The sequence below is a fragment of the Lepidochelys kempii genome, chromosome 13, assembly GCF_965140265.1.
Source record: "Lepidochelys kempii isolate rLepKem1 chromosome 13, rLepKem1.hap2, whole genome shotgun sequence".
Taxonomy (NCBI): domain Eukaryota; kingdom Metazoa; phylum Chordata; order Testudines; family Cheloniidae; genus Lepidochelys; species Lepidochelys kempii.
This window is the reverse complement of record NC_133268.1, coordinates 26,142,351-26,160,392: the sequence shown is the minus strand read 5'-3', so window position 1 is coordinate 26,160,392 and position 18,042 is coordinate 26,142,351. Positions and strand designations below refer to the sequence as shown.

At 49.9% G+C, this 18,042-nt stretch overlaps 1 protein-coding gene across 2 annotated transcripts in view; it reads left to right on the top strand.

Annotated features, from left to right (window-relative positions):
- Positions 1–5,321: 5,321 nt before the first annotated feature.
- MAP1LC3A (microtubule associated protein 1 light chain 3 alpha) overlaps positions 5,322–18,042 on the top strand; it is a 37,495-nt gene continuing 24,774 nt past the window's right edge. The window contains exon 1 of one of the 2 annotated variants that reach the window (XM_073309873.1): positions 5,322–5,385. In XM_073309873.1, the coding sequence (XP_073165974.1) occupies positions 5,337–5,385 (49 nt within the window). In that variant the 5' untranslated portion in view covers positions 5,322–5,336. Of the gene's footprint in view, positions 5,386–9,083; positions 9,344–18,042 lie in introns of those variants that run through there. The other variant, XM_073309874.1, reaches the window with a different exon arrangement.

Here is an 18,042-nt window from a genome sequence, read left to right as displayed (position 1 = left end):
GCCTGTCTGAGGGTGGGGGAATATAGAGAGGAGAAGTAGAGACCTATAGGGGGGATTTGGAGGGGGGGAATAGAGCCTATGGTCTGTGGGGGGGAATATAGAGCGGGGAAGTAGAGGACTGGGGAGGGGATATGGAAGGGGGAAGTAGAGACTGTGGGAGGATATGAAGAGGGGGAGTAGAGCCTGTGGTCTGGGAGGGGTGGGAAGTAGGGTCCTGGGGAGGTAGGGAGGAGGAAAGTAGAGGCCTGTGGGGGAGATATAGAAGGGGAAAGTAGAGACTGTAGTCTGGGGTGGGGGGGAGTAGCTCCCTTTGATGGACACCCAGCTGGCCAGTTAGCTCTAAAATCCCTCGTGGTCTTTTCTCTGCTTGCTTTACCTGTAAAGGGTTAACAAGCCCACAGGTAAAAGAAAAGGAGTGGGCACCTGACCAAAAGAGCCAATGGGAAGGTAGAACTTTTTAAAATTGGGAAAGAAACTTTCCTTTTGTCTGTTGCTCTCCTGGCTGAAGAGAGAGGGCAGCAGGAATGCTGTGTAAAGTTTGAACCAGATATGAAAATCATCAGATCATATCTAGAACTACTTTTAACAACCCAAAGGTGTAAGTAGATCAGAATGTTTAGCTAGACGTGATCAGGTTTATTTCTGTGTATTTTTTAAGGCTTGTGGATCTCCTCTGTGCTAACCCCAGATGCTTTTGTTTGCTTGTAACCTTTAAGCTGAACCCCCAAGAAAGCTATTTTGGGTACTTGCTTTTTGGAATTGCTCTTTTAAAATCTAGGAAAAGCCTAAGTTCCAGATGTATTTTCTTTGTTTTTAAAAAAAATTACTTTTTTTTTAAGAACAGGATTGGATTTTTGGTGTCCTAAGAGGTTTGTGCATATGTTGTTTGATTAGCTGGTAGCCACAGCTAATTTCCTTTGTTTCTTTCTCAGCTCTTCCCTGGAGGGGTGGTGAAAGGGCTTGAGGGTACCCCACAGGGAGGAATTCCCAAGTGCTCTTTCCTGGGTTCAAAGGGTTTTTTTGCCTTTGGGTGGTGGCAGTGTTTACCACAACAAGGTCAGAGAGAAGCTGTAACCTTAGAAGTTTAATACAAGCCTGGAGTGGCAAGTATTAATTTTTAAAATCCTTGTGGGTCCCTACTTCCTGAACTCGGAGTGACAGAGTGGGGATTGAGCCTTGACATGGTGGCAGAGCAGTGGGATCATTTTGAACCAGAAGCACAGGCCTCAGGATTTTTTAAGGACACATTTTTCCTTTTGTCTGCTTGAAAGCCAGGGAGGTTTTTGCTTTGCTTTGCTCTGCTTCCTGTGGGGGAACAGGCACACCAAAGGAGCGAGGGAGTCCAACAAGCAGTTATTTTGTCTGTTTTCCAACTTTGTGGCAACGAAATAATTAGGCTAGAGTAGGGCAGTCTGTGCATGAGGTTGAGGTTAGGTACTGAAACCCTAGAGAAACCAGTCTTCCCAAAGCGGCACGCCACAGAGAAGACAGACCCAGCTCAAGCCCAGACATCCAGCCCCATGTCAGAAATGAAGGGTGGGGATGGGGGACTGGGAACTTCCGATGAGGGAAGGGTCAGCCCTCCCCCGACCAAGATCCAGGTGCCAAGCTGGAGGGATGCCCCTAACCCAGACCAAGTTCTGACTGTGGAAGACCGGGATTTCTTCCTACAGATGATGCGCTTAGAAGCGGAGGACAAAAGAGTGGCGAAGCGCTTGGAGTTGGAAGTGGAGGAGAGGAGAGAGGCAAAACGCTTGGAGGCGGAAATGCAGGCGAAGTGCTTGGAGGTGGAGTTAGAGATGACGCGCTTAGAGCTGGAAAAGGCTAAGCTGGGTCCACTAGGTAACTCTAACAGTCCTTCAACAGGTACCGCTCCCCATTCCAAGGTAGGCCATGATACAGAGGCCTTCTTAGAAAATTTAGAAAGGACCTGCCTTGGGTACAACACCCTTATAGATCAGTATATGGTGGAGCTGAGGTCGCAACTCAGTGGCCCCTTCGCAGGACACATGAACGTGTACGAACTTGTTAAACAAGAGGCCAGAATTAGAATGGGGCTAACACCCGAGCATGCCCGTCGGCGGTTTGGAGCCCTAAGGTGGAAACCAGACGTGGCATTTTCCCGACACGCTGACCACATTGTAAAAAATTGGGATGCCTGGATATCAGGAGCAAGCGTTAAATCTTGGGAAGATCTGTCTCTCCTAATGCAAATGGAGCAGTTCTCAGAGGGTGTCCCTGAGGAAATAGAAAGGTACATCCTAGATGGGAAGCCCAAAACTGTATTTGAGGCAGGGGAGATCGGACCCAAATGGGTGGAGGTGGCGGAGAATAAGAAAGCTAGTAGCAGTTGGAGTGGATACCAGAAGGGGCAACCTGAGACAACACCCCACCATTGGGCTCATCCCAAAGCACCACTTCGCAAGGAGGAGGCCTCCACACAGCCATGGAGACCCCAGATGCTCTCTCGTCCCACCACCCCACTCTCCAGCCACCCACCTCGCCACAGTCAGCTGGGCGATGCTTTAAATGTAATGAGCTGGGGCATGTGAAGGCCAACTGCCCCAAGAGCGCCAGCTGACTACAGCTCATTGCCTCGGAGTCCCACCAAGAGCCTTCAGGCCCAGATGTCTCGCAAATACCCCAGAGTGAAGGGAAACTGTGAATGTCGGTAGGAGGGAGATTACTGCTTGGAGAGGCATTGGGCACAGGTGTCAGCTATCCACCAATCCCTGGTGGACCCCAAATTCATTGATCCAGAGGCCCAAGTGATGGTGCAACCCGTTAAGTCCAACTCTTTTAATGTGCCTACAGCCAAGTTGCCTGTCCAGTACAGGGGCTGGTCAGGGATATGGACTTTTGCAGTCTATAATGATTATCCCATTCCCATGCTGCTGGGAGAAGACTTAGCCAACCATGTGAGGCTAACAAAAAGGGTGGGGTTGGTCACCTGCAGCCAGGCTAAACAGGCCTCCACACCGAACTCCATTCCTGAGCCTCCTACAGAAACCCAGCCAGAGGTGGTGGAATGAGACTCCACACCAGAGTCTATGGCAGCAGTTGTAGATCCAGTTCCTAGAACCCAGCCAGAACCAGCCCAAGGATCAGAACTGGTGGAGCAGTCAGCACCAGAGCCCATGCTTGCAACTCCACCAGAGTCAAGGGAGCCAGCACCAAAGGGCGCCACAGAGCCTGCACCTGCAGCAGCAGCTAGACTGGTGCAAAAGGCTTAGCTGGAGCCTGAAATACCACCTAGTGTACCAGCGGAGAGTGGTTCACAGTCAACAGAAACAACCCCATCACCTGCATCACTTCCAGTGGGACCAAGCCCAAGTCCACAATCCAACGAGGAACTAATGTCCCCAGCATCGAGGGAGAAGTTCCAGGCAGAGCAGGAAGTGGATGAGAGACTCAAGGGAGCTTGGATGGCAGCACAGAAGGACCCACCACCTCTCAGGTCTTCTAACAGGTCCAGGTTTGTTATAGAAGGAGGACTCTTATACAAGGAGACTCTTTCTGGTGGGCACAAGGAGGACTGGCATCCTCAGAGACACTTGGTAGTTCCAACTAAGTATAGGGAAAAGCTCTTGAGCTTAGCCCACGATCGCCCTAGTGGCCATGCTGGGGTGAACAGGACGAAGGACCGTTTGGGGAAGTCATTCCACTGGGAGGGGATGGGCAAGGACGTTTCTACCTATGTCCTGTGTCCAGTCTATCATTTTTGCCAGGGTAGGTTGGCCCTCCAACATCCTTACAGATTTGGGAACTAAATGCCTGGCAGGGACCATTAAAAGTCTTTGGGAAGCTCATGGGGTGAACCATTTGGTTGCCACCCCTTACCACCATCAAACAAATGGCCTAGTGGAAAAGTTTATTGGGACTTTGAGGGCCATGATATGCAAATTTGTGAATGAGCACTCCAGTGATTGGGACCTAGTGTTGCAGCAGTTGCTCTTTGCCTATGGGGCTGTACCACGTCCCAGTTTGGGATTTTCACCCTTTGAACTCATTTATGGCCACGAAGTTAAGGGGCCATTACAGTTGATGAAGCAGCAATGGGAGGGGGTTACATCTTCTCCAGGAACTAACATTTTGGACTTTGTAACCAACCTGCAAAAAACTCTCTAGCCCTTGCTCGAGAAAACCTACAGGATGCTCAACAAGAGCAAAAGGCCTAGTATGATAAACATGCTAGAGAGCATTCCTTCAGAGTAGGTGACCAAGTCATGGTCCTGAAAGCACTCCAGGCGAATAAGATGGAAGCATTGTGGGAGGGGCCATTTACGGTCCAAGAGCTCCTGGGAGCTGTTAATTACCTCATAGTGTTCCCAGACCCTACCCTCAAATCAAAAGCATACCATGTTAATTCTCTAAAGCAGTGTTTCCCAAACTTGAGACGCCACTTGTTCAAGGAAAGCCCCTGGCAGGTCAGGCCGGTTTGTTTACCTGTCGCATCCGCAGGTTCAGCCGATTGCGGCTCCCACTGGCTGCAGTTCGCCGCTCCTGGCCAATGGGGGCTGTGGGAAGCGGCGGCTGGTACGTCCCTCAGCCCGCACCACTTCCCTCAGCCCCCATTGGCCTGCAGCGGCGAACCGCGGCCAGTGGGAGCCGCGATCGGCCGAACCTGCAGATGCAGCAGGTAAACAAACTGGCCTGGCCCGCCAGGGGCTTTCCCTGAACAAGCGGCATCCCAAGTTTGGGAAACACTGCTCTAAAGCCCTTTTATTCCTGAGAAATCAAAGTTCTCCAGTTTACAGCCCAGGAGAGAGACGACGCTGAGTGGCCTGAAGGGGTCTACTATGATGGAAAAAGCAGTGGTGGCTTGGAAGAGGTGAGCTTTTCCGTGACTCTTGGGTGTAAGCACTGACAGCAAATTCAGGAGCTGTGCACCAGCTTTGCACCAATGTTTCCAGCCACCTCAGGATGGACAGAACAGGCATACCACTCCATTGACACAGGTGATGCTCGCCCAATTAGAGCCCAACCCTACCGGATGGCTCCTCAAGTATGGCAACACCCATTTTTTTCATGTTCTGTTTGTGTGTGTGTATATATCTATATCTATCTATCTTCCTCCTGTATTTTCCACTGCATGCATCCGATGAAGTGGGTTTTAGCTCACAAAAGCTTATGCCCAAATAAATTTGTTTGTCTCTAAGGTGCCACAAGTACTCCTTGTTCTTTTTGCTGATACAGACTAACTAGGCTACCACTCTGAAAAGGGAAGGTAGAACTTTTTAAAACTGGGGAAAAAAAAACTTTCCTTTTGTCTGTCTGTTGCTCTCCTGGCTGAAGAGATAGGGCAGCAGGAATACTGTGTAAAGTTTGAACCAGATATGAATATCATCAGATCATATCTAGAACTACTTTTAACAACCCAAAGGTGTAAGTAGATCAGAATGTTTAGCTAGACGCGATCAGGTTTATTTCTGTGTATTTTTTTAAGGCTTGTGGATCTCCTCTGTGCTAACCCCAGATGCTTTTGTTTGCTTGCAACCTTTAAGCTGATACCCAAGAAAGCTATTTTGGATGCTTGCTTTTTGGAATTACTCTTTTAAAATCTAGGAAAAGCCTAAGTTCCAGATGTATTTTCTTTGTTTTTAAAAAAAATTACTTTTTTTTTAAGAACAGGATTGGATTTTTGGTGTCCTAAGAGGTTTGTGCATATGTTTGATTAGCAAAAAGAAAAGGAGGACTTGTGGCACCTTAGAGACTAACCAATTTATTTGATCATGAGCTTTCGTGAGCTACAGCTCACTTCATCGGATGCATACCGTGGAAACTGCAGCAGACTTTATATATACACAGAGAATATGAAACAATACCTCCTCCCACCCCACTGTCCTGCTGGTAATCACTTTAGATAAGCTATTACCAGCAGGACAGTGGGGTGGGAGGAGGTATTGTTTCATATTCTCTGTGTATATATAAAGTCTGCTGCAGTTTCCACGGTATGCATCCGATGAAGTGAGCTGTAGCTCACGAAAGCTTATGCTCAAATAAATTGGTTAGTCTCTAAGGTGCCACAAGTACTCCTTTTCTTTTTGCGAATACAGACTAACACGGCTGTTACTCTGAAACATGTTTGCTTAGCTGGTAGCCACAGCTAATTTCCTTTGTTTCTTTCTCAGCTCTTCCCCAGAGGGCGGTTGCAAGGGCTTGAGGGTACCCCACAGGGAGGAATTCCCAAATGCTCTTTCCTGGGTTCAAAGGGGTTTTTTTGCCTTTGGGTGGTGGCAGCATTTACCACGCCAAGGTCAGAAAGAAGCTGTAACCTTGGGAGTTTAATACAAGCCTGGAGTGGTAAGTATTAATTTTTAAAATCCTTGTGGGTCCCTACTTCCTGAACTCAGAGTGACAGAGTGGGGATTCAGCCTCAAGGGGGAGGAATATAGAGGGGGAAAGTAGAGGCCTGGGGAGGCATGGAGGAGGGAAGTAGAGGCCTTGGGTGGGAGGGATATAGAGGGGGGGAAGTAGAGACTGTGGTTTGGGTGGGGATATAGAAGGGGGACATAGAGGACTGGGGAGGTATGGAGAGGGGGAAGTAGAGCTAGAGGGGGGATGTAGAGGCCTGGGGAGGTCTGGATGGGGGGAAGTAGAGCCTGTGGGGGGGAGGGGGATATGGAAGGGGGGAAGTAGAGCCTGTGTTCTGGGGGGGTGACGGGGATGTAGAGGCCTGGGGGGGGGATATGGAGGGGGGGACGTAGAGGCCAGGGGGGATATGGAAGGGGGAAAGCAGAGCCTGTGTTCTGGGGGGTGACGGGGATGTAGAGGCCTGGGGGGGGGATATGGAGGGGGGGACGTAGAGGCCGGGGGGGATATGGAAGGGGGAAAGCAGAGCCTGTGTTCTGGGGGGCTGACGGGGTTGTAGAGGCCTGGGGGGGATATGGAGGGGGGGACGTAGAGGCCAGGGGGGATATGGAAGGGGGAAAGCAGAGCCTGTGTTCTGGGGGCTGACGGGGATGTAGAGGCCTGGGGGGGGATATGGAGGGGGGGACGTAGAGGCCAGGGGGGATATGGAAGGGGGAAAGCAGAGCCTGTGTTCTGGGGGGTGACGGGGATGTAGAGGCCTGGGGGGGGGGGGATATGGAGGGGGGGACGTAGAGGCCGGGGGGGATATGGAAGGGGGAAAGCAGAGCCTGTGTTCTGGGGGGGTGACGGGGATGTAGAGGCCTGGGGGGGGGATATGGAGGGGGGGACGTAGAGGCCGGGGGGGATATGGAAGGGGGAAAGCAGAGCCTGTGTTCTGGGGGGGTGACGGGGATGTAGAGGCCTGGGGGGGGGATATGGAGGGGGGGACGTAGAGGCCGGGGGGGATATGGAAGGGGGAAAGCAGAGCCTGTGTTCTGGGGGCTGACGGGGATGTAGAGGCCTGGGGGGGATATGGAGGGGGGGACGTAGAGGCCGGGGGGGATATGGAAGGGGGAAAGCAGAGCCTGTGTTCTGGGGGCTGACGGGGATGTAGAGGCCTGGGGGGGATATGGAGGGGGGGACGTAGAGGCCAGGGGGGATATGGAAGGGGGAAAGCAGAGCCTGTGTTCTGGGGGCTGACGGGGATGTAGAGGCCTGGGGGGGGGATATGGAGGGAGGGACGTAGAGGCCAGGGGGGATATGGAAGGGGGAAAGCAGAGCCTGTGTTCTGGGGGGTGACGGGGATGTAGAGGCCTGGGGGGGGATATGGAGGGGGGGACGTAGAGGCCAGGGGGGATATGGAAGGGGGAAAGCAGAGCCTGTGTTCTGGGGGCTGACGGGGATGTAGAGGCCTGGGGGGGGATATGGAGGGGGGGACGTAGAGGCCAGGGGGGATATGGAAGGGGGAAAGCAGAGCCTGTGTTCTGGGGGGGTGACGGGGATGTAGAGGCCTGGGGGGGATATGGAGGGGGGGACGTAGAGGCCAGGGGGGATATGGAAGGGGGAAAGCAGAGCCTGTGTTCTGGGGGGTGACGGGGATGTAGAGGCCTGGGGGGGGGATATGGAGGGGGGGACGTAGAGGCCAGGGGGGATATGGAAGGGGGAAAGCAGAGCCTGTGTTCTGGGGGCTGACGGGGATGTAGAGGCCTGGGGGGGATATGGAGGGGGGGACGTAGAGGCCAGGGGGGATATGGAAGGGGGAAAGCAGAGCCTGTGTTCTGGGGGGTGACGGGGATGTAGAGGCCTGGGGGGGGGATATGGAGGGAGGGACGTAGAGGCCAGGGGGGATATGGAAGGGGGAAAGCAGAGCCTGTGTTCTGGGGGGTGACGGGGATGTAGAGGCCTGGGGGGGGGATATGGAGGGGGGGACGTAGAGGCCAGGGGGGATATGGAAGGGGGAAAGCAGAGCCTGTGTTCTGGGGGGTGACGGGGATGTAGAGGCCTGGGGGGGATATGGAGGGGGGGACGTAGAGGCCAGGGGGGATATGGAAGGGGGAAAGCAGAGCCTGTGTTCTGGGGGGTGACGGGGATGTAGAGGCCTGGGGGGGGATATGGAGGGGGGGACGTAGAGGCCAGGGGGGATATGGAAGGGGGAAAGCAGAGCCTGTGTTCTGGGGGGTGACGGGGATGTAGAGGCCTGGGGGGGGGATATGGAGGGGGGGACGTAGAGGCCTGGGGGGATATGGAAGGGGGAAAGCAGAGCCTGTGTTCTGGGGGGTGACGGGGATGTAGAGGCCTGGGGGGGGGGATATGGAGGGGGAAAGCAGAGCCGGGGGGGGGGAGATGGAAGGGGAAGCCGAGCCTGTGTTCTGGGGGGTGACGGGGATGTAGAGGCCTGGGGGGGGATATGGAGGGGGAAAGCAGAGCCGGGGGGGGGGAGATGGAAGGGGAAGCCGAGCCTGTGGTCCAGCAGGGGGAAGCCTTGAGGGGGGAGTAAGGGCCAGGGCTACAGCGGAGGAGGCGAGGGGAAGTGAATCGTGGCCGGTGGCCCAGGTCGAGGGGCCCCTGGGCCAGGAGGGAGGCGCGAGTCGAGGGCCTGTGGCCTTGCAGCGGGAGGGGGAGCAGGGGCCTGGCGGAGACCAGGAGGGGGCGTAGGGGATGAGGAGGGGCGGGGTCACTGCAGGCGAAGGGTGTCGGCCAAACGCGCTTTGCGCCTCCCCTTTAAGGGCCGGCGGTGACGTCACCGCCGCGGGCTCGGGGCGGGCAGTTGCTCCCGGAGCCCGGGTGCCGGACGGCGGCTGAGGTGCTGAACGGGCGCCCCGGGCACCTGCACCAGGAGCCCCCCCCCCCTTCTCCGCGCGCCCCGCTGCGCCTCGCGCCGCGCCCGGGGCTGTCGGGCTCCCGCCCCGAGCGGCTCTCGCTGCAGCGCTGCGCGGAGCCCGGCCGGCCGCGATGCCGTCGGACCGGCCCTTCAAGCAGCGGCGGAGCTTCGGTGAGTGCGGCGGGGGGCGCGGCCGCGGGGGGGACCGAGCCCCGGGGCCCCTCGGTCCGAGCCCCGCGCGGCTGCCCGCGCCGCGCCGCGCCCCGGCCCGCCGGTGGGAGCAGGGGGTGGATGAGGGGGCTCAGCCGCCGCTCGCCCGGGGAGCGACCCGCGCCAGGGGCGCTGGGACAGTTTGTGGGAGGGGCTGAGAGCCACTGACCCAAACTGTACCCCCGGGATAGGCTGGAAACCGCTTCAGCCCCCCAGGCCCAGCACCTGTGCGCCGCGACCCCCGCCCCTGCCGGTCCGGCCTGGGGCAAGATCCGCCCCCCCGGCCATGGGGCCGTCCGTGGGACCCAGAGCAGGGGCCCGAGAGCCAGCCAGCCAAGCTCCTGGGGTGCCCTGCCAGTGCGCGGGGGTGCGGGCGAGACCCTGCGCTGATCTGCCTCTACGGTGCAGCCCTGGTGTCGCTGAGTTTTCCACTTCGAAACCCGTGCAGAGCCGGTGCTCCATGGGCAGCCTGTCGCCTGTCCTAAGGGACCACCCTGTTCTCTCCCCCGCATCCCAGGCAGCTCCTCTCCACCTTTATTGTTATTAGAAGGCCACCTCCGATGAGCAGCCATTTATTTATAATTTTTTCTGGGCTGGTTCCTGCAGTGGTGGTTTAAGACAGGTTTTATTGTCTGTTTATCCTTTAAGAGCGCTGTGCGTTCAGGGGTTCAGCTCTTGGGGGGGCTGGGAGCTTGGCTGCGGCGTGGCTGTAGCAAGGTGGTGTGCCTCTTTGTTTTGTTTTCAAATTGAAGTTCAGTTGTGCAGAGAAGGGGATGAGAAGGGAGGAAGGAAGCCAGAGGTAATTAGCAGCTGCAGCCGTGCCCTAGTGGTGATGTAATCCCTGCAACAACAACAAAAAAAATGTTGATTTGCTCAAGTCACTGCAATGGTGGGGCATGGAGTGCCGGCTCCGAGTGCCAAGTTCATGAAGCAAGGAACCTAGAAGGAGCCAATATTTAATGGGTGGTCTCCAGCACATTTTTTCAGGGGAGGTAGTAATGATGCTATAAGCGGTTTGCTTTTCCTTCAGTGATAATCTTCCTGTTCCTGTTGGATCAGGGGGAGCAAACGTGGTTCCTTTTACTGTTTGTCATTTTTAAAGACTCTATGCTTTCCTTGATGTGCACTTAGAAATCTGTGTGCAGTGTAGGGAGTAATGTTTTTTTTTTTAAAATCCATTGTATTGTGTAGCTATTCCAGTTGTTGCTTCTTTTTAGAGGCTCACAAAAATACCCACAAATCTGCAGCAGTTATCTCTCTTAACAGTCGCTCTTGATGGATAATACTGTTCCTACGTCCTTAATACAGCACACGAGTATTGCTACATGTCCAGTAACTTGTTTTTTTTTTTCTCTGCCACCTCCTTTCAGAAAGAGAGGTTTTCTTAAGCAAAGATGATGTCAAGACCCCAGCCCATCTATTTATGATGTATTCCGAAAGCTTCCTTTCTAATCCCAGAAGGCAATCAGTTAAGGTCTAAAACAAGCTTTCCAAATCATGGAGTCTGTCCTATTCAAAAAAGAAGGGGATTGCTGCCTTGCGGTCTGTTGTGTCACTGATGTGGTTGGCAAAATGCGTGAGAAGCAGTAATACGTTCTTATGTTCCCTTGTGCACCATGTAATAAGTATAGGAAACAAATCTGTGATGTAAATGAGTATGCTGTAAATATATTGACAGTAATGGAAGGCATGCTTGGTTTTACATTTGAGTGAAATTTAACTTCATGTAACTTAGTGTTGTATTGTAAGAAATAAGTGATAGTCCTGATCTTATATTTCCATTCTTTTGAGGAAAATACTGATAAGGCGGGCTTACATTTCATCCTGTTTTCTCTGCTAGGGGATAAAGAATTGCTGATGTCAGATCAGTAATTTTTCTTTTACCTTAAATGTTCTGCTTCAGGGAGGAGAGAGTTAATAATTGCTGTACGTAGAGTTTTCATAAACCTCCATTTATGACCTTGTATTTCCCAATTCTGACAGATAAATGGAACCCAGGAATTTTGATGATGGGCACTTTAAAATGCAAGTAATAAATACAATGAGAGTATATGAAATGTAGGCCATGGTGAATGTACCAGGCCCCAACTGGCATAGTGAACGAGGCTTGAGAACACACTGGCCTGGAAAAATTTAGTTTTAAGATGGGCCTTAGTTGTAATTTTCAGCTCCAGCTCTTACTTAGCTCATGGGAGTTGTTCTGGCTTGGGGCCCATCGCTAATATATAAACAAGCCTTGGAGGACCAGACTTACAAAAATGTTGTGCAGAAATGCATTTTGGTACAATTATGACAGTTACGTGTGCAGAACAGGTATCTGCAAAAACAGATGACAACTGTGTGTTTGAAATTACACACATGCACCTACCTTATGTGTGAATATGGTGGGGGTAATTGCATGTGCAAATTAATCACACCCACATTCTTGTATACATGTTTTAAATGTGTGCCACTATTTTTAAATATCTGTTCCAAAAGGGTAAAGGTGGTTCTCTCTTTATGCAATATCTACGTATATATTTTATTTGAACTTAGCTCTTTGTATTTGTCCTTTTGAAAAACTTTACCATGCAAGTCCCAAATCGGGGGCTTGGGCGTGGTTTACCATGAGAAAAAGAGTCCTGTCTTGAAGTGTGTTCTAGTGGATAAGGCACTGGATTGGGACCTGAGACTTGCATTCTGTATTCAGCTGTACCAGCAACTTGCTGCATGACTTTTTCTTCAGTGCCTCAGTTTCCCAGTTGGCAAAATAGGACTAATGCTGCTTACTCCTCTTTATAAGGTTTTTTGAAATTTTTCCATCACTTTTCATCAATACATTTAGCCTTTATGACCTGGGTGCCTTTTCCAACCGTTCAACCCTAGTGAGATGAACAGAGCCTTCCCTTTACTTTTAGAGATCCTGTTGGTACTGTTCTTCCTGAAAATATTTTTGAAGTTCAGAATGTATATTGCTCAAACCATACAGCTGTTTTTTGTAACAATGCACAGAAGGCGCTGTGATGATGCAGATATTCAATAATAATAAGAAAATTAAAATAAAGCGATAGGCAGACTGAAGGAAGGCAGAAAGCAAGAGAACAGTAAAACTGCTATAAACGTGTAATGTTTGACCAGAATGTTATTTATGGGTATCAGTGGAAGCTGTTGAAACTGTCTCAAACGTCTTTTTCTTCAGCCTTTTTCCATAGGCAGAAATTTGTCATGCTGTAGGTTCACGGAAGTTTTCCATGCTGGCGTGCAATATCGACTGTTTGTTTTTATATTTTTATTATGATAATAGAGGCCTCTGTCAGGAGTCTTGTGCTAGGCACTGCAGAAACATGCATGAGGAGACAGCCCCACCTCATAGTTTACACAATAAACTCCCCCCTGCCCCCAGTCAAAATGCTGATCTGACTCTCAAATCACCAGACTCTTGGGAACTATAATTTTTTAAAAATAGCTTGTTATCACAAAACCTTATGTTCTTGGACACTTGCCTGCTCTTTGTATAATGCAGCTAATCAAAGGTGACTCTAAACAAACAAGAATAGCATACATGATATGTGCTTGGTTGGGCTGTTGCTGTATTTTATACTCTTTCTTTAATTGCATATCAAAAGCTGATAAAGTCCTTCAGAAAAACATGTTGATTCCTTTAGCAAATGCCTGCTTGTAATGTGTTGGGGGCAGCTGCTTATGCTTCAGAAACCATGGACAGACCTGATAACTATAGTTTGCTCAGCCTTAATGAAGGCCCCCCCAAAAAGGCTCCTTGTGTTTGAAAGAAAACAGGATTAAAATAGCCGGGTAGGGGTAGGGGTGGGGTAGGGAGGTTGGATCAGGCAGCTTCAAGTGCTGCTTGTTTCTGTGTACTTTCCATTTGCCCTTTTGCTCCCTCAGCTGACTGGCTGACTGAGCACTTTGGGAGAGGAGGATCGGGTGGCCCATGCATCTGCATTGGTTCAGGGCTGGAAGTGTCTGTTGGAGAAAGTAAATACAGCATGTTTTCTTCTTGGAATCCTTGCACAACTGGAGCAGGAAGCGATTGTTTACAGTGTAGGGGGGGAGGATGTTATGGAAAACATCTCCACCCAAGCTATATTCCCAGCATGTCTCTCTTCAGAAGACTCAAAGTTACAGAAGTCTACCAGTCTCAAAAAGTGAGGAGCAAAGTTATGAAAATAACTGATTACTAAACACACACACACTGTCCTTCTAATCTAGTGCTTTGCATGTGATTTTGCTTTTTGTGACATATCGCCCTTGCTTGTTGACATTGGTTGTATGATTCCTGGATGCGATCTTGTGGAGTATTCCACCGCCCCTTGGGTCATATACCGCTTTTCCTATAATTTATTTTCCCCCTTTTTAGTGTTCTTAAGATTAAGGTTTAATTTTTCCACAAATTTCCTCTTGTTCCTAACAGCTTGCCAGACTGTTTTCAACTATAACCCTGGGAGTGATTCTGCAGTTCTGGACTGATGGATTATGATGGGGAATCTTGAGTGACTGGACAGAGGTCCCCAAAGCCATTTTGGGGTAACCCTGAGAGACTTTTGGAAACTAACAGACGTTACATCTCTGCTATCAACTGGACTTACAAAGGCTGACTCACCTGTTATATACTTTACCTTCTCATATTTTTCTTAGCTAATAAATCTTTAGTTTAGTTTACTAGAGAAATTGGCTGTCAGCATTGTCTTTGGTGTGTGTGATCTGGAGCATCTGTTGATCTGGGGTGAGTGACTGAACCTTTGGGGTTGGAAGAACCTGAGGTGAGGTGATTTTTAGTTTTAGTAACCTTTTATAAAGAAGTCCAGTTTGTCTGAATGGCAAGATGTGCTGGAACGCCAAAGAGGACCCTCTGTGGTAAGGCTAATGTAGTAATCCAGGAGTGCATGCTTTTTACTGGTTTGATAAAATCTAATTATCGAATATACCACCAGTTTGGCTGTCTGCCGTTTTCTGCCAGCCTGACCTGAGTCTGGCATCTCAGTTCTGAGTCACATATCTGACTGCATGACAGAGGTAATGGACTAACTTCTCTTGGTGAGAGAGACAAGCTTTCAAGTTTACACAGAACTCTTCTTCAGGTCTGGAAAATGTACTCAGAGTGTCACAGCTAAATATAAGGTAGAACAGATTGTTTAGCATAAGTAGTTAAAACGTAAAAAGTGAAGTGGCCAGTTAACACCGTTCTAGTCATAGTAGGAGTGGCAGTTCATGGTATATCAGATCTTTCCTTTAGACTTACTTTTCTTTCCAGCTAGCAAATTCTTTAAGATATACACTCAGCTATTTTAATAAAATAAATTTAGTATTTTCTTTTCTTTCTGCCATTCTGCCTCCCTGCTATTCCTGCCTTCCTCCTGGAAGCTTGAAAACATCACTTTTTCTTATTTAGTTCATCAGTTTCCCTTTGGATGGCTGTGTCTTGAACAGAATGGCTCCCACTTAGAAAAGTGTTGAACTTGTCCCTGTATGCAGGCCTGGTCCTGCATGCCCTTTCACAGACTCCAGCAGGGTGTCTGCAGGTACAGGACTTGCAGAGCCAGGCCCTGAGAATTGTTTGCTTTGCTGGTGAAAGGTATTGGCGTCTGAAGGCCTCCAAGCCAAGGTACAGCAGCTGTGCAAGCTTCTCCCACTCCCACTGGCAGGGCAGCCTCAATCCTGGTCTGGAGGGACTATCCTTTGAATACTTTTGTCATTAATCTCCTTAGCCCATTGACTCCTTGGTACATCTGCTGAAGCAGCCAATGTAGGTGCCCTACAGGACCAGCTCTAGGCACTAGCAAAGCAAGCATGTGCTTGGGGTGGCACGATTCCAGGGGCGGCGTTCTGGCCATCCTTTTTTTTTTTTTTTTTGCTTGGGCAGTTGCGCTCTTGGAGCGGCAAATTTTTTGCTTGGGGTGGCAAAAAACCTAGAGGCGGCCCTGGTGCCATACGTAGGTGAGGTGGACGCTTGGAAGAAGGACCTGAAACTAGTCCGCCAAATTCAGTGTAGTAGTTTGGCCCAAACTTTGGTTACTTTTATTAGTTGTGTGGTTCTCTTATGTATGTAGCATAGTTGTAGCCGTGTTGGTCCCAGGATATTAACGACAAGGTGGGTGAAGTAATATATCTTTTATTGGACCAACTTTCAAGCATTCCAGCCGCACAGAGCTCTTCTTCAGGTCTGGAAAAGGTACTTCCAGTATCACCGCAAAATGCAAGATGGACAGATTGTTTATCACAAGTAGTTAGCACATATTGTAAGGGACCATTCAAGGTAGAGTGGCTCGTTAACGTCTCTGGACACAAAAAACGCATCACAGATAGTGAAATATGATCCCTCTCCCTCCCACCCCCGTAAAATCTACTCTTCTGTGTGTTTTTACCCTATACTGTACAAATTTCATGGGGGAGACCAGGGTTTATCAAATTGGGGGTCCTGACCCAACGGGGAGTTGCAAGGGGGGGTGTCGCAAATTTATTTTAGGGGGGTTGTGGTATTGCAACCCTTACTTCTGTGCTACCTTCAGGCCTGGGCAACTGGAGAGTGGCAGCTGTTGGCTGGGTGCCCAGCTCTGAAGGCAGCGCCCTGCCAGCAGCAGAGCAGAAGTAAGGGCGGCATTGCCATATGATGCCATCCTTACTGCCGCACTGTTACCTTCAGAGCTGGGTAGCTGGAGAGTGTCGGCTGCTGACTGGGCCCAGCTCTGCAGGCAGCAGCACAGAAGTAAAGGTGGCAATACCATACCATGTCATCCATACTTCTGTGCTGCTGGTGGTGGAAGCTCTGCCTTCATAGCTGGGCTCCTGGCCAGCAGTCGCCGCTCTCCAGTTGCCCAGCTCTGAAGGCAGCGCCGCCGCCAGCAGCAGCCCAGAAGTAAGGGTAGCAGTACCACAAAACTCTCCTACAACAACCTTGCAATGCCCCCCCCTCTCCCCCACACCTCTTTTTTGGGTCAGGACCCCTACAATTACAACACTGAAATTTCAGATTTAAATACCTATGACCATGAAATTGACCAAAAAGGACTGTGAATTTGGTAGGCCCCTAGTCATAGGACAAAAAGGGGGTGTTTGGGTGACAGATTGTTGAAATGGATTTATGGTTTATTACATCACATCCATTATTGCAACGATCTGTTGGTCTAATAAAAGATATTACCTCACCCACATCCTGCAGGGGGTAACCAGAGCAAGGTGATAGCCACATCAGCAAATCACATCAGACTACCTTAGCCATATTCCAGGCTGTGGGTCACATGTTCCCATCCCAGATCCATTTCTCTGGCTGATCATCAGCCTTTAGCACTGGGAATCCAAACCCTTCTTTTATTTTTGTTTGGTGAAAAGGTGGTAGTTGATACAGAAAACATGTAGGGTCAAATTCTGCCCTGTGTGGAGTGGTAAGGATCCTGCTAACTGGGACAGGTTTTCCCATGGTGAGGTTGAAGGAGGTGGCTGGGAGGAATGGTGAGAACTAAATGTAGCTCCCTGTCTTTGAATTAGCTTTCCCTTGCTTTATATGTTGCACATGCGCGCACACACTGAAAACTCTGCTATAGAGAAATAGCTTGATTAGTTGGAGCAAGGCTCACTGTTATTTTCAGTTTAGGCAGGACTTTAGTTGAGTGCAGAATTTTAAAGCCATGCTTGTTTATATAGATCTGTTAATAGCAATGACGATAGAGGTTATCTCCACCACAGTTTTATGTTGTATGATGCAAGGTTGATGATTAATGATGCTAAGAAAATACTGAGTACAAGAAAAACTAAACACATCTCTCTCGTTCCAGTTAAATCAATATCCATGTTCCAGAAGTCTGTCTGATAACAAGAGCACAGGACACAAACTACAAACTTGACAGACATTCAAGCCTTATTTTTCCTTGCAGTCATTTGTTCTTTGGAGGCGTATGTTGCGGTCAGACAGATCTATTGCTCCAGTGACTCAGCAACAGGAAAAGGGTGATCCAATGAATGGGGCTCCAGGCTAGGAGGCAGGAGACTTGGGAGCTGTTCCTGCCTCTGCTACTGGCTTTGTGTGCCATAGGGGAAGTGGCATCACTTCCTGTCTGTTTCTCCATCTTGGAGACACATTCCCACTTCTGAAAAGCATGGTCCGTGGATGAATGGTGCTGTATAAGGGTACTGATGATCATCAGTTGTGCAGAAATTATTTGATGCCTTTTGTGCTCAGTTAGATGGCTTGGAGATATGTTGGCAAAGGCAAAAAAGAAGAGTAAACTTGAGACTTTAAAGGCTGGATTTTTCAATAGGTTTACCCAGAACAGGCCCTGAAAATGTGAGCATGCAGTCTGGCATGTTTGTGTGCAAAGCAAATAGTTCAGATCCTCTCTAGTAATTACTAAATGTGAGTTTTTGCACATATGGATTTGAGCTGGTCTGTGCTTAAAATATTGCCCTAGAAATGAAACAGTTTCTTTGTCCATTAGGTTAGAAGCTGTCCTGGGCACTGGGCCTCTGTGCTACTGTTTGTTTTGCTCTTGATATTGGTAAGTTTTAAAGCTGTCTGTTTGGAAGTGGTTTTCTGCTTTGAAGAAGTAACCTTTAAGTTTATAAATATCTTGAAAATAAAGAGACAGAGGAGCAGTCCAGCAAAAGCTACAGAGAGGCACTTGCAGATGACAACCTTTTGTCTGTTTTTCAGGGAGGGAACTTGCTCT